This window comes from Carassius gibelio, chromosome A15 (assembly GCF_023724105.1).
Source record: "Carassius gibelio isolate Cgi1373 ecotype wild population from Czech Republic chromosome A15, carGib1.2-hapl.c, whole genome shotgun sequence".
Taxonomy (NCBI): Eukaryota; Metazoa; Chordata; class Actinopteri; order Cypriniformes; family Cyprinidae; genus Carassius; species Carassius gibelio.
In genome coordinates this window covers 7,147,416-7,163,890 of record NC_068385.1, presented here as the reverse complement: position 1 = coordinate 7,163,890, position 16,475 = coordinate 7,147,416, and the positions used below count along the sequence as shown (strand labels likewise).

The 16,475-nt window shown below is 38.5% G+C and overlaps 2 protein-coding genes across 2 annotated transcripts; one reads left to right on the top strand and one right to left on the bottom strand.

Annotated features, from left to right (window-relative positions):
• Positions 1-210: 210 nt before the first annotated feature.
• Positions 211-8,852, bottom strand: sgpp2 (sphingosine-1-phosphate phosphatase 2). The gene is made up of 5 exons (XM_052616510.1): positions 7,303-8,852; positions 4,964-5,125; positions 4,307-4,486; positions 2,673-2,762; positions 211-2,154 (listed from the first exon to the last, which is right to left on the bottom strand). The coding sequence occupies exons 1-5, from the start codon at positions 7,555-7,557 to the stop codon at positions 1,591-1,593; spliced, it is 1,251 nt and encodes a 416-aa protein (XP_052472470.1). The 5' UTR covers positions 7,558-8,852; the 3' UTR covers positions 211-1,590.
• Positions 8,853-8,860: 8 nt separating this feature from the next.
• Positions 8,861-14,851, top strand: LOC128029052 (E3 ubiquitin-protein ligase RNF182-like). Its single transcript, XM_052616524.1, has one exon. It carries the CDS (start codon positions 9,125-9,127, stop codon positions 9,896-9,898), a length of 774 nt encoding a protein of 257 aa, XP_052472484.1. The 5' UTR covers positions 8,861-9,124; the 3' UTR covers positions 9,899-14,851.
• Positions 14,852-16,475: the final 1,624 nt, after the last annotated feature.

The window sequence follows — 16,475 nt, the reverse complement described above, 5'->3', positions numbered from 1 at the left end:
GTCTTAACTACACGTTTAAGAGGGTGGGTGATTAGAGGCTATTATCTTTAATTTGTGTGTGTGTGTGTGTGTACACTGCATCTGTGAGGGTTTGTGGCTACATGAGAGGCGTGTTTGTGGTTTCTGTAATAAAGAACCGTTAAACCCTCTTCAGCAGACACTCCTCAGCACATCAACACAGTCAAAAACAGTGACAGGAGAGAAAAGACACCGTTTTTACTGTGTTTATTCATTTCTTTTACCACATCTGTAAAAGCTCATAAACACACATCCTGAGTATCATACCTGGCAACTCAAATTACAAATAATGTTCTTCAGTATTTTGTAATAAATACCAAATGAATAACATAACAAAACAAAAAACAGATTTGAGGCAGTCAAAATCACTGTGTTGGTAAAAATGGTAATTATTAAACATCATCTGTGATCACTAACATCATCATCTATCTTTTTGCATTGTCATTGTGATGTCACAAAACTGAACTCAGACCTTTTTCTTCAAGGACCGCACTGCGACCACATCCGCAAAATTTGAGCAATATTTTGAGGGCCACTGAAATCCCTCAACAATGGTAAAAGTGATTGTATCTACTCTGTGGGTTTAAATGCAAAATCTAACTTTTCATGCAACACTTTAAAAAAAAAAGCCATGTTATATCCATTTACTCTTATTACCTCAGAAAATAATATCAATTTGTCTAACAGTTTTACCTGATAAAAAATGCTTTTAGATTGGAAGACTATTGGGCAACGACCATAACTTTGCACCACTGACTTAAGTTATGGGTGAAAGTAGGAATCAACAGTTTCCTATAGAGGTGAAATGTGTAATGTTAAAATATATAATATAACATAATATTCCAGGCATACATTGAATTATCCCACACAAAAAGTATGATCGAAACTTGACTATTTAATGATCAATGTCAGCACAGACTTGACCAGTGGCGTTTCAATCCTTAGTTGATTCGTTTGAGTTAGAATCGTTTGCAAGAGTGTGATTCTAATCATATTGAGGCTGTGAATGAACTAGTGAGTAGATGAGGTTATCTGTTTGGTGGGATGACGTCTAGTGTCCCACAATACCTTTGTAGCAAGCAACCATCTTTTTCAAGTAAAAGCTCGAAAACAAAAATCAGTGGGCTATTATTAAGGTATTTTATGTTGTAGAATAAAACGTGAGAATATCTTCCGTAAACACAAAAACCTGTTAAAAAAAAAACATTGACTTTGGGAGGGTGCAACTGGAAACTACACTATTTTTTCACAAACAAAAATGTTAACTCTTAAAGGAAATTTGCATTAGTCATTTTTCAAATGATTTGTAAGCGTTTCTGATTTCAGTTGGTGACACAGAAATTACACTGTTCACCTTTAGCTTGTATTTCACCAAGAATATTCCCCCTTCAAAATCAAGCCACAAAATGTACTTCGGTTTTCAAATACAGCTAGTAGGTTTAACAGACTACCGTTCAATTAGATAATTTATATGTGCCAACCAATCCTGAATAAAGACTACAAGTGGATTTCTCCCTCAGAATGAATTACGGAGTGAGATTATGTTCAAACTTGCCTGTAAACACTGTGTATTTACACTGAATTTCCCAAATCCCAGAGTCCCATCATCACATAGACTCTGTTCACTAAGATACTGTTGACCAGTCCGATGGTAACATACGTGCTGAACTTATACGGCACCTCGATCTCTTTCCTCCTGCGTGCATCAACGTCACTCACAGACGCTCCGTTAATTTCACAGAGCACCCGCAGACTCGCCCAGCGCACCGTCTGCCGGGTCAGGACCAGCATCCCCACCCCGACCAGGAACCGTGCAACACCGAGACCCAAGGCCACGAGGGTCAGCGGTGGGAGGGTCACTGGAAAAGGCCCAGCTAGGTCAAAGGTCAAGCCCAATCGCTCATTCACCCAGTATCCGACTGAACTTCCGGAAAAGCACGCTAAAATAATGGTGGTGTCCCCCCGTGTGGTGCTGTAATGGTCCAGCTCGGGGTACTTATAGGCCAAGAAGAGGGGCAGAACCAACCCAACCACGGGGGAGAGAGGATTGTGCAGCTGCAGGTAGTCAATGGTTCCCCAGTATGGGTACGACACAGCCATGATGACAGCGGAAATTAAAACACCACAGATCACATCCTGAGAGGAAGGAGAAAGATTTCAGTCATTACTGTCAGACTCTGTGATTCTAGCTTCATGCAGCTCAGCTTCATGCATGCATTATTGCATTGCTATGTAGTTGCTAGGGATGTTTTTAGCTGTTTGCAGGGTGTTCTAAATTATTTTTTCTAAATGGTTAGTTTACTTACAATGTGACATATAAAGCTCCATTTAAAACAACAGGTTATTAGCTGTTTAGAAAACCTAAACTAATAGGTTTTTGTATAATATTACACATAAAATGTTTGCTGATACAAATCTTTTAATATATAAAAATACATATTTATATTAATATTATTTTCAGTAAACTTTTATTATATTAATATCTCCAAGCATGACCAATAGGCCAGATGTTTGCCTCAGTATGATGCAGCACTACAGCTGTGATGTATTAAAGTAACTAGAGTTCAAATCTATAGAGACCAGCCAGAACATATGAATTATACAAGAGTATAAATGTTTCATATAAAATGCAAAAGTCTCTCCTCCAGGCTTACCAGAGCAGAGTGCATGCCGGTATAAAGACGGCTCAGACCCACCAGCGCAGACAGAACCACGGCCACAATCAGTCCCAGTTCAAACGGGAACTAACACGCACAAAGACAGAAATGAACAGTTCAATCAAAAATTTGCAATTTAGCATCATTCACAGTCAATTTGATGTCATTTTTTATCAAAAGGGGACAAGTTTGAATGTAAACAAATACAAATTTGATTTGAAAGCTATAGCAGAGGGGAAGATGTTCGATTAAAAATGTGCTAAATCTGATCCATTATTCATAAAAAGCTATCTTTTAGCATAAGATTTGGAATATATTGCACAAGTCATGTGAACTACGTTGAATGCCACTTGTTTTTTCTTCTCAATCCGTCTTTCCAGCTGAAAATTCAGATCACTGACAACACTGTAAGTGTTTACATATTCATGAAGTTGCCCCACCCCTTCTGTTCTGTCTCTCTCCATCAGTCCCTTGCTCATTTTCTTTCCTCTCCTCCCTTTCTTTCTATATCGGTCAACTGGGGGTCTTTTACAGGAAGTTAATGAAGAACGTCTCCTGAATGGGCACGAAGGAATGTGCGACAGAAGAGCTCATGTATAATTGACTGGAATGGATTTTTTAATCGTAAATCATACACCATACAAAGAATAATTTTGGTTTTAAGTAGGGCGACATTTTCAAAACTGAATATCTGGACTAGTAACAAACTCCTTTTTTTCTAATGCTCACGAGGCTGAGTTTGTTTGGTCCAGAATAGAGTAAAAACTGCAATATTGTAAAATATTATTACAATTTTAAATAAACTGTTTTCTGTTTGAATATATTTTTTAACTGTACTTTAAAGCTGTATTTTCAGCATCATTCCTCCAGTCTTCAGAAATCATTCTAATATACTGATTTACTGCTCAAGAAACATTTCTGATTATTATCAATGTTGAAAACAGTTGTGCTGATTCATATTTTTGTGGAAACTGTGATGCATTTTATTTTTCAGGATTCTTTGATGAATAAAAAGTTCAAAAGAACAGCATATATTTAAGAAAGAAATGTTATAACAAATGTATTTACTGTCACTTTTCTTCAATTTAATGCATATTTGCTGAATGAAAGTATTACATTTGTAAAAAATTCTTACAGTCCCCAAATATTTTATGACAGTGTAAATATTTCTCTGACTGCAAAATATTTCATCATTATACATCTTATTTTGTACATTTAACTTAATATATTAAATATGAAACTTCAACACAGATACTTTATCATATAAATAAAATTAACTAAAATATAATAACATTTAAAAACTGCAGCCTGTATAAACAAATAAAAAATAAGCCTACAAACAAAAACAGCACTTTGAAAAGGAATGCAACTTTACAGTCCACTAATAAAGTTTTATAATGCTTATATGTGTGCTACTGTGTGACTCTAGAGTCAAAGGGTTAAAAGCTGACTCATGGCTCCATCTATAACCGACACTGATTGACAGTCATTAACTGGGAGTTCATTATAATGGCACACAGCAGATTTGTGGGCGGGACTTGGGCTGACCGATGGTGACAGATGGCTCCTCCCCTTCAGAGAACTGTGCAAAAACAAGCCACATTCAAAACATTCTCTGATTTGTGTCTGACCTTCACTCTCTCCTGAGCGCTGAGAAGCAGTGTAAATGAGATGGCCGTCGCTGCCATGGCGTGAGTGGATGGCATCCCGTACTCCGCGTCCACACGCGTCTCCAGTTTGACCACGGGGGGAGATGGAGGACGCGGCAGCTTTAAAATATCCTTCATCACTTGCCCAATATACATCACCACCTGCAGAGAGATAGAGAGGCAGAAAAAGGAGATGTAAATGAGGCAAAGGCGAAATACTAAATAAGTTGCTGATAATACACTCTCAGAAAAAAAGTTACAATAGCTGTTACTGTAGTGATAACCTTTCAAAGGTAATAATATGCACCATTTAGTTCAGGGTTATTTTAGTATCATTATTATATTATTATATAATAGTTTGGTTTAATTATATTTTCAATTGTTTGGGTTTTCTTTCTTTTTTTACTTAGTTTATTTTATTTCAAGTAACAAAAATTGCTGTGGAAACTAAATGTAAACAGCACAAAGTGAAGAAAGATCTAAAATAGAAACACTGAGGAAAATGAGGAAAACAGCTGTCCAAATTAAATTTGGTTTTGTTTCTGTCTATTCTAATGGATTTATTCTCGTTGCATATAAACAAAGACCATATATGATGACTTAATTACAGGGTGTGTGTGTGTTTTATCAGCCACTCACAGCCCACACATTGACAAGCCGCCTGCACAGAAACGGGTCGAGGTTCCAGTGGATGCAGGGCAGGAAGGTGATGTAAAAGACCTCATGCCCCAGAGTGGCTGATGTCACAAACAGGAAGTAGAAGAGCCAGTTCCTCACCTCATAATGAGGCCTGTGATGTTCCTGAACACAGAGAAATTGCTTCATCACATCAAACCACAAATCACACTTATTTTCCACTATACCAGATATATACAGGCATACGCTTTACAGTGTTTTAGAGGATTGTAGCAACATGAAAGACTCACTTTTTTTTTTTTTTTTTTTAATCTGTGCATCATATATATTACATATTTCACCCCGATTATGAAAATATATTAAAGTTTAATGACATTCGCAACCAACTGAATCCACACTTAAAACTGATATTTAAAAACAAATATTATTATTAAAGTATGTAATTAGGTTAGTGACCAGCCTTTCAGTTTAAAGCACAATGTACAGTATTGTTCAAAATAATAGCAGTACAATGTGACTAACCAGAATAATCAAGGTTTTTAGTATATTTTTTATCGCTACGTGGCAAACAAGTTACCAGTAGGTTCAGTAGATTCTCAGAAAACAAACAAGACCCAGCATTCATGATATGCACGCTCTTAAGGCTGTGCAATTGGGCAATTAGTTGAAAGGGGTGTGTTCAAAAAAATAGCAGTGTCTACCTTTGACTGTACAAACTCAAAACTATTTTGTACAAACATTTTTTTTTTCTGGGATTTAGCAATCCTGTGAATCACTAAACTAATATTTAGTTGTATGACCACAGTTTTTTTAAAACTGCTTGACATCTGTGTGGCATGGAGTCAACCAACTTGTGGCACCTCTCAGCTGTTATTCCACTCCATGATTCTTTAACAACATTCCACAATTCATTCACATTTCTTGGTTTTGCTTCAGAAACAGCATTTTTGATATCACCCCACAAGTTCTCAATTGGATTAAGGTCTGGAGATTGGGCTGGCCACTCCATAACATTAATTTTGTTGGTTTGGAACCAAGACTTTGCCCGTTTACTAGTGTGTTTTGGGTCATTGTCTTGTTGAAACAACCATTTCAAGGGCATGTCCTCTTCAGCATAGGGCAACATGACCTCTTCAAGTATTTTAACATATGCAAACTGATCCATGATCCCTGGTATGCGATAAATAGGCCCAACACCATAGTAGGAGAAACATGCCCATATCATGATGCTTGCACCTCCATGCTTCACTGTCTTCACTGTGTACTGTGGCTTGAATTCAGAGTTTGGGGGTCGTCTCACAAACTGCCTGTGGCCCTTGCACCCAAAAAGAACAATTTTACTCTCATCAGTCCACAAAATGTTCCTCCATTTCTCTTTAGGCCAGTTGATGTGTTCTTTGGCAAATTGTAACCTCTTCTGCACATGCCTTTTTTTTAACATAGGGACTTTGCGGGGGATTCTTGAAAATAGATTAGCTTCACACAGACGTCTTCTAACTGTCACAGTACTTACAGGTAACTCCAGACTGTCTTTGATCATCCTGGAGGTGATCATTGGCTGAGCCTTTGCCATTCTGGTTATTCTTCTATCCATTTTGATGGTTGTCTTCCGTTTTCTTCCACGTCTCTCTGGTTTTGCTCTCCATTTTAAGGCATTGGAGATCATTTTAGCTGAACAGCCTATCATTTTTTGCACCTCTTTATAGGTTTTCCCCTCTCTAATCAACTTTTTAATCAAAGTACGCTGTTCTTCTGAACAATGTCTTGAACGACCCATTTTCCTCAGCTTTCAAATGCATGTTCAACAAGTGTTGGCTTCATCCTTCAATAGGGGCCACCTGATTCACACCTGTTTCTTCACAAAATTGATGACCTCAGTGATTGAATGCCACACTGCTATTTTTTTGAACACACCCCTTTCAACTAATTCAACTAATTGCCCAATTGCACAGCCTTAAGAGCGTGCTTATCATGAATGCTGGGTCTTGTTTGTTTTCTGAGAATCTACTGAACCTACTGGTAACTTGTTTGCCACGTAGCAATAAAAAAATATACGAAAAACCTTGATTATTCTGGTTAGTCACATTGTACTGCTGTTATTTTGAACAATACTGTATATATCAACAACATACGTTCATTTAGAAAACAGTTTTAATGTATGTAGATGAGACATTAAAAATTGCTTTATAAACTTCTGACAGGCTAAACCAACCAGAAAAACAGGAAAATGTAGTTTGATATTTCGTTTTTTTTTTTTTTTTTAAACACAGCCTTAGCATTCGGGAGCCTCTCGACTTAAATCCACCTGAATGAAGAGTTTCAATTAAATCTGGTTTACTTACTTCGCCTTTGGTTTCATACTGTGAACTGGCGGATTTATAGTTGGAGTTACTGTCGTGTGCGCGTGACGTCCCGTTCGCCACCTGCTCCGCTTTGCGCCGGTGGATCGTGACCGGTCCGTCCTTACCGGATCCATTCGAGTGTACGAGTCCGTTTTGACTAACATACGAGCACGTGTCTCTCGGAACCAGACCGCAGCCCCGCTGGAAGCCGGCCACCAGCTCGGGGCTGTTCAGGTACGAGATGAACCCCCACATGTTGAGCTTCCGCGCCCAGCCCAGTGCGCGCTCACAGGTGAGTTTCACAGCTTCAGGTGACAGCGCGTGAAAGAGTGCTGACGTAGAAACGCATGGCTGTCCTGATTGGCTGACATGTTTACGCACGGAAAATTACCTGCTTATCGTACCAGTCACAGATGAGTCATTCCCGGCATACATGCAGAACCTTTGACTCTCTGTGCCTTTAAAAAATATTCTAGGGTTATTAAAGTCATTTAATGACGAATATTTCTATATATGAAAGTAATTTTCAGAAATATGTTCTGATGAAGCCCAGGCTTCTATCTTATTTGAGTATTTAACAAAAAGAAAGAATTAGCGATTGACTGTAATGATGTCAACTTTGTGTTCATTTCGATTTCATATTTTATATGATATAATAACACTTTGTATGCCACTTTATCTAATGGGATGTATAATTTAAGAGTGAGACAAATTAACCAAATCACAAAACATCACAGCAATTACCAAATCCTTTGCTAAAGCTCAAAAAATTGTAATTTGGATCATAATGATCGTCCCCCTTCGTTTCTAGTTTATACAAATGTCTTAAAAGAATACTCTTCTTCTACAATTTTATATGCACTGCATGGTACAGGTTATGTAATATATGAACAATTTTGAAGCTTTATTTTGTTCCTGAAATCCAACCTAAATCTTTTGGGACCCAGGTGTTTGTATTGTGGTTGTTGTTTTTCCCACCAAAAATGCACTTCCTTGGAAGATGATAGCATTTGGCAAATGCTTTTTGCTATTTTACGTTCAAAAGACTAAAAATACTAACAGGAAATTAATATTAAGGGTTATTTTGATTAGTTACAATAAAAAATGAAGAAACATTTAAAATAATTATTAATAAACTGCCACTTTTTCATGTCAGAAGTGGAGAAAAGTGTGTGATTTCCATTTTTTTGTTTCAATATAAAACCCAAAAAGGAAGCATGCTTATTTATTTGAATGGAGGGTGTCTGAGAAGTCTGTTAATGAATCTGAAATAGTAGGCAAGTCTTATCTTTTTTTTTTATTCTGGATTATAAGTGTCCAGGACAACAACGTGAGCTGCTGAAATGTCAAACAGGTGAATGACTCAAAATGGGGAATAAACGGACAGCTTTCATTTCAATGGAGTCGGGAATGATGCATTAAAGAAAAAACAGCAAAGGTTTGAACAGCAAAGAAGGAGTTAAATCTACTGACGCAAACAGCATCATTTAGGCGAAAGGCTCGCGCTGTTTGACCCGGGCGCGTGTCTGATGCTTTGATTGAGGTGTGATGCCCGCGTCCCGCATCTTTCTGCGCTCGCAGCCGCCCATCGGTTCTGGATGAGAGCGATTAAAGTTGCCCTTCAGGCGGCATTACATCACCTCCCGCCCGGACCGGAACGATACGGTTAATTATTTACTCAGTGTGCACGCTTTTAAAAATGCCTGACACAACAAATGTCCGGTTTTAACGGCTTTCGCTGACAGGATAAAGAGAAGAAAAGGTGGCTGGCGTGACTGGCTGGCACCCATTGTGTCGGGGATTTGAAGCGGCGCGAGATGCCATGGCAGCGGCGGATGCAGCAGCAGCTAACGGGCCGGAGCCGCCCGGTCTCCCGGTACCCAAGGCGTTTCCCTACGAGGAATACCAGTGCAAAATCTGCTACAACTTTTTCGACCTCGACCGTCGGGCGCCTAAGATCTTGGAGTGTCTGCACACGTTTTGCGAGGAGTGTCTGCACGCGCTGCAGCTGTGCGAGGAGCGGCCGTGGCGCATCAGCTGCCCCGTGTGCCGCCACCGCACGCCCGTACCGGACAACCGGATCCAGAACCTGCCGAACAACACCAAGGTCACGGAAGACTTCCCTGTGTACATCGACTCAAACCCCGTGCCTCAGGATGCTCTTCCGTCCCACCGGCCTCCGCTGCATCCGGCGCTCGTGGCGCTCCGGCGCGAGGAGGACGCGTCTGTGGCGTCCATGGCTGGGCACGCGACGCCGTCCACTACGACGGTGTCCACCGCGACCACGCTGCCCCAGGAGTCGGTCTCGCGTTACGAGAGCTGCCAAAACTGTTGCTGTCTCGCGCTGACCACCGGATGCGTGTGCGTCATTTTCTCTTTACTGTCTATGCTAGTGCTGCTCTTCATGGGCCTCATTTTAGTATACAGCCACTTCGGGCCGCCCTCGTCCGCGGGACCCCTCTGTCTGTCGGTGGCCAGCATCCTCGCCATGGTGTCTGCGGTGGTAACGTGGCTCCTCTACTGGCTCAAAGACCGACCGGAGCACGAGACGGGCCGCTCCTCGGCCACCACTAGCGCGAGCCGGAGAAACGCGTGACAGAAGATCAGAAGCGTATGACAAGCCCTTTCAGTAGGCTATTTATTTCTTAGTACCGGTTAGTTTCTTTTCGTGTTACTACTATCAGTATCTTTAAACGAGTTAGATGTGCCAGCTAGTATCTATCCCAGTATACTGGGAATTTTTTTGCTTGTTGCTAGTTTAAAAATACATTTCACAAGTTCACAAACAATTATAGAGAACGTCAAGTAACACTGAATTAAACGTGGAATTTTGAAAGTATTTTCTTGCAAAACGTGTTTTTGCAACAATTTTTTACAGCGTAAGTCTATTAGTAAAAAATTTATCTCACAAGTTACAATTGCATATTTGCGTAATTATTATAAACTGATTTGTTAACGTTACTTTATGCATTAATTAACAATGAGAAATACATTTGTCTAGTGCTCGAATTGGGTCAAAGCCACCTTCAAATATAAATAAATAGGCTATATTTGTTATTTTTTATCGTTGAGATGAGAAATGAGATGCATTCAGTGAGCACGCGACTCATCTGAACGCTTCTGATTGGCGGCTGCATTCATAAACTCAACGGAATTGTATGTGATTAGCTATAATGCGCAACAATGTGTAAAAAGAAATCTGATGTAACAAGAGCAGGTCTAATCTTTTACAGCAATTGACCCCTACCCCCACCCACCAGTTCAAACACTGCATTTTCACTGCGCAGTATTTATTAAAGTTATCTACTTAATAAAAATACAACTTTTCTTTGTGTTCTGCTTGGGGTCTATTCCGCGGATATCATTGGGAACAAGATTTGATTTTAATTTTTTATCTGTAAATGTTGAAATGGACATTAACTAAGTTTAATAAATGCTTCAGAAGTAATTTTTTCATTTGAACTAATTCTAACAACCGGAACCTTACTGAAAATGTACATGAAATTCACACTGTCTGTTCAGTTAGTACTAGGGAAACTGTAAAATATACTTGTAACTCATTGAATAGCAAATTTCAATAACTAAAGAAGTACTAGTATCTAATGAGGATCTAATAGATCACTTATTGGTATGGGCCAGTGCTTCCCCACGAGGAGTATGAGTGCAAAATCGACTACTGTTTCAATTATTTTAGCCCAAAATCATGGAGTGCTAACTGCAAGGAGTGTCTGCATTTGTTGCAGTTATACAAGGAGAAGCCATGGCACATCAGATATCCCCATATGCCTAACGTACCAGACTACCGGGTACAGAACCTGCCCTACGGCATCCGCAGCAATCGGATACATGTGCGCCATCTTCTCCTGTCTGTCCAGTCTTGTGTTTCTCTTCACAGGCCTCATATTCACGCACGGCCGCCTGAGGTTTTTCTGCTAGGACACCTGCGTGAGCTTGAGAAGAACTGACTTCATACATCCACTCAAAATCATCAAAACATCAGTTGTTTAAAGATAGTTGCAAAAACATTCTGGGTAAAACCCCACAGCTGCTATTTGATATTCAGACTTTGGTTGTGGAGCCACTATAGTGGGGTCCCAAAGTCCAACAATGAGACCACAAGTGAAAATGCATATATTTTGTATTGTTTTATAATTTAATCCAACTTTATTATTAATTAATTTTAAATTAATGCATTTGGCAGATACTTTGTTCCTAAACAATTTACATTGCATTTAAGCTATACATTTTATTAATTCCTCCATTCCCTAGGAATCCCTAGGAATGGCATGTGCAAAGTTTAATTGAAAAACTGCTCAGTGTCACAAATTTGCATGCTGACTTAGTACTTCTTTCATAGTTTATGTCATGACCTTCTTCTTCTTCTTCTTCTTATTTTGTTTTATCCAAATAATTCGGTTTATATCCAGGTTTAAATAATAAAATGTGCTCTCAGACTTTTGGACCCCACTGTAGGCCAACATAATACAGTTGTTCAAATACGTGTTTCAAATGAGACGTGCACTTATTTGGCATTTAAAATTAATATTCACTAATAAAGTTTGGTGGCTAGGTAAAACACTTATTTGACACAATTTATCAGATGATATTCTCCAAATTGCTGCTGGGTGTTGTTTTCCTCTCCTTTATCATATTCAAAAAAGATCTCTTTGTTCTCATGGATCAATAGCTTTATTAGGGAAACTGCACATTTGATACCCCCTCTGTTCTCCACTTCACCTATGCATCTATCACGGTAAAACCGTGTCGTTTGACAACTAACTTACAATCTCTTTTTGCTATCGTCTGTGTGTGCTTTTAATGTGCGTAGCATCACAATGCATTGACCTTTGTACTTTACCACCTCGTTCATCAGATGTTTGTATCATGCAAACCTGTGATGAGCAGTCCCTGATGCCCTGCATGATGTTAAACAAACACTAGATACTGAACTGTGCTTGAAAACCAAGGTCAGCCTTCACTGCTTGACGAAAGCTTCCTTGTTAATCGAATCAATACTGCTGATTTCTACATTAAGCAATAGCAAATCAGTCATTTATTAAGGGTATTTGATATGATGTTTCATGTAAAAATTGTTGGTTGAAATCTATACACGCCGTATTCAGATCTACGTTAAAGGCATATTCATATTTAATGTTGCACAACAAAATTTTGTGGGCGAATTCCAGTCATTCAAATAGACATAGGAAAAGTTGGCCGCTGCTTGCTATAAAAGTGACTTATGTGCAAGCTGTGCATTATAAATCTGAGAATGGACTATTTTTGTCCATGAAATTTCACTAATGTGTGTGCATAGCGGGTGAAGCAAGCAGGAATCTGACACCTGAGGAGCAGCTAGAGTTTTACTGTGTCCTTGCAGTGACAGGATGCAGTCATAGAGAAACCAATGATAAAGACTCACACACTGGGACCGCCGCCAAGACGTGCTTTCGAGTGTTTACTGACCCACTTATGATATTCTGCATCTCTCCTATAGGCCATTTGTCTTGGTGTCACAAACTGAAATATTCATCCAGCTAACTATAGCTTGTTAACCTGAGTGCAAAACACATTCTAACTAACCCGCTTTGGCATTATACTGAATATAACGTCTAGCTGTTTGTTTAGAGTTAATGGTTTGATGACAACGATTAAAGGAAACTTTATGGCCTAAATTTCCTTCCACTAGGGTAAAGGTGATTTCTTTAGAATGGTAAACATACTTGATCATTCTCTTAAAGGGATAGTTCATCACCCTCATGTTATTCCTGAATCCACTTGTTTAATCTGTGGAACTCAAAAGGAGAAATATTAAAACCTCATGCTCTAAATAGGACAAGAGTAAACATGAGGGTGTTTAAATCATTTTCAATCACTACTTCTTTAAATGAGCTCTTATGTGCCTTTACTTTTTATTTATTGGTTTATTTATTAAAGGAATGGAATTTCTGAATAGGAATTAACAAGTGAAGTTTATATAAGCTTACTATTTGATAAGTTGTAGGCAGATGTGATGGCTCAATCCAGGTCTGCCCTCTTCTGGTGGACTTCTAGTGATGCAGTCAGTTGTGTGTAGTCATGGTTTTGATTAGGTTTTTGTAAGGAAGGTTTTACAAAGTGAATTATTGCAGCAGTGATTTATACACGCTAAGGTTATTTTCATGAGTGTTAGGGATGTAAACAGTCATTGTCTGCGGCTATCGTGCTGTACAAAGCAACATTTGTAAAGAAAGTAGTGTAGTGTGCATTGCAATAGTGTTTTAGTCACCAGCTTCACAGCTCCTCCTGCCATTCTGCTGAGGAAAATATGTCATAATAGTTTATACCGTGACCTCAGTTTACTGCCTTTTTGATCCCCGCTGAAAAGACCAACAACAAGGTTTGGGGTCAGTAAGATTTTTGTTTGTTTTTAAAAGAAAGAACGCATTATATCAATCAAAAGTTACAGGAAAGACATTTAAAATGTCACAAAAGATGTCTGTTATAAAGTAAATGATTTAGACGTTTCTATTCATCAAAGAATCCTGAAAGGATTTCACAAAAATAAGCAGCAACAAATTTGATCACAAACAAAAATGTTTCTCGAGTAGCAAATCAGCACATTATGATTTCTGAAGATCATGTGACACTGAAGACTGGAGAAATGATGCTGGGAATTCAGCTGCGCATTATATTACATTTCAACATTTTACATTTTAAAATGCATTAAATGCATTTAAATAATATCAATTTTAAAATGCATCATATTTCATCAAATAAACAGTGAACATTAGAGACTTGTTTCAAAAACCTTCAAAAGTCTTACCAACTCCAAAGTTTGAACAGTAGTGTAAACCGCTGGTTAGTCTTGTTGGAAAACGCAGTATTTCTGTGAAGCTGGTGGACCAAGAAAATCTTGCTGGTTAAGAAGCCTGGAAGGGACACCAGCATTCAAAGCTCAATATATGCTGTCTTTTCAACAGGGATGTGGATAAGTAGAAGAGATAAGATGCTCGTCTTCTGTCCTGGTCCAGATGTTTCATAGGCTAGATGTGAGCCTGAAAAGGAAACAAAAACAGTCTGTTGTGAACTTAGTCTTGCTGACTCACAAAATCAAGGACCAAACTGTAAAGAACGAAACTGGTGATCAAACTGTTGACATCAAGTGAAACTGATATTTCTGTACCATTCAGTGTGATCTCTCCTCATTCTCATGGTACTGCTTTCACTGTGACTGTCTGGACAGTCAAGCCTGATGTGTGCACATCTGTTTATATATCTGTGTCTCCCGCACACACTGACCCAGTGACTGCACGGCACTTACCTGAACCCTGTGTTACTGCCTGGGATGACTATACTTCCCTTAATGCACTCCAGCCCTCTTAGTAACACACAGCCCTTATATACTCTGTAATGTGTTTATTAGAAATTAGGATATTAATGTGTGTTTTTACTATCATGTCTCAATAATTGTCGTGGAACCTATTTGAATTGTATTTGCACATTGAAATTGTTCTGTTTACATACAAGAACACACTCTTGGTTGGGTAATAAATGAGAAAAATGAAGAAAACTGCTATTGTCGTTAATTCATATAAACATTATGAAATGTCTGCATGTTTGTGCATCTATACACATTATTTTGAAAGGCGGAAGTACTATTGTCTCCCGCTTTTACCTTATAAATAAGGTGGGTAAAATTAAATATATATATTTTTTCCACTAACATTTACATGTCATTGTGAATACTGACAACTTTCCATCATTTAAACGTGAGGGCCAAGTTTGAGATTGTAATTTTATTCAGCTATAGCCTACAATGAAGTTGACCTGTAATGATCTTTCTTCAAAATTGGATTATTACACAGCATGACAATGAATGATACATGTTTTCAGGAGGCCAGGGTATCTCAACAGTGTTGTCCTTCTGGAGCTCATGGATGTTTTGTGCCAGTTAATGCAGGACAGATGATTTTATTCTAAAGTTGTCTTTGGGGAGGATTTATGTTTTCTCTGAGTGAACCCCGTCTAATTGAGGTTAAAGGGGTGCTGACCCTCCTCAGGCTGGACAAGACTGACCACAAGACAAATGACACAAACAACATATGCACTGTTCAGGAAGTTCATTCAAATGATGTTGGTGAATTCTAGCTACATTCCTGTACAGGTTTAAACATTTTTCTTTCTCTGACATCACTAGCAAACCTAAAAAAATGTACTGGTAGATTTGACCAAAAATTCTCAACATAAGTGTATGTTATAAGGGGATCTCAGTTAACTCTATTCAAAAAAAATTTGATTGCATACATTTAAAACTTTTTATAACGTTTGCATGCATACTGTAAAGCCGATTCAAATTATTTTGACACTATTTGGTTAGAGAATACTGATATTTGACCCTTTTGATAATAAAACTGATTTAACTCCCATCAGAGCGCACCTCTGCTCGAGATCTGTTCCCCAAAAATGGATTCGACACGCGGATCCGGTGTTTCAGAAGACTGAACATGCATCATTCAGCAGCCTGTTCTGCTTTTTAACCAATCACCTTCTGTTTTTGAATTTAATGCTGAATAAATCCTACAAAATATGTATCATAAAAAAAGAAACTATTTAGCCTATTCTTAATAAATGTAGGCTACTTTAGATGTGTCACATCACATTAATATATAGATTATAGGCTACTTTTCAAAAGTTTAAAGTAAGAAAATGTATTATGATTATAATTATATAATTTAGAAAATAATTATATTCTGTGTGATTTTTGTTTTAAGAATGAATGAAACTTGATGTGTGAATAATCATCTTCTGTGTTTAAAAGTAGAAAGATGACGTACAGCAGATATAAACAGACATGCAATAGCCTATAAGTCGCCCATATTAATCTTACACGCATAATGCAATTAATGCATCGGATAGAATATCATTAATAAACACACACACACACACATTCAGTGTTAACCATTAAATAGTCGGGTCGGTGTCTCCAGGGTCCGACATCTTTGGCGTTGATTTAACTTTTTAAGTAAGAGAGAATAATCTGGTGCTTTGCACGTGAAAGGACCCTCGTTTGCCCCGCGTGTTTCCCTCCCGCGTGCGCCCCATTGTCCCCGCGCGCAGGCAGAAAAAAAACATTTGAAGTTTCTTTTTAGTCCAACAAAAGAGCCACATGTCATTGAAGTCACTGTGTGTGTGTG

What these genes read in the sequence shown, in the direction of transcription:
- LOC128029052 (XM_052616524.1), top strand. Translation starts at nt 9,125, where the DNA reads ATGGCAGCGGCGGATGCAGCAGCAGCTAACGGGCCGGAGCCGCCCGGT.
- sgpp2 (XM_052616510.1), bottom strand. Translation starts at nt 7,557, where the DNA reads ATGTGGGGGTTCATCTCGTACCTGAACAGCCCCGAGCTGGTGGCCGGC. An exon ending in AGTATGAAACCAAAGGCGAA is followed by an intron (nt 5,126 to 7,302) that starts GTAAGTAAACCA and finishes CTCTGTGTTCAG; the next exon opens with GAACATCACAGGCCTCATTA. An exon ending in GGCTTGTCAATGTGTGGGCT is followed by an intron (nt 4,487 to 4,963) that starts GTGAGTGGCTGA and finishes ATCTCTCTGCAG; the next exon opens with GTGGTGATGTATATTGGGCA.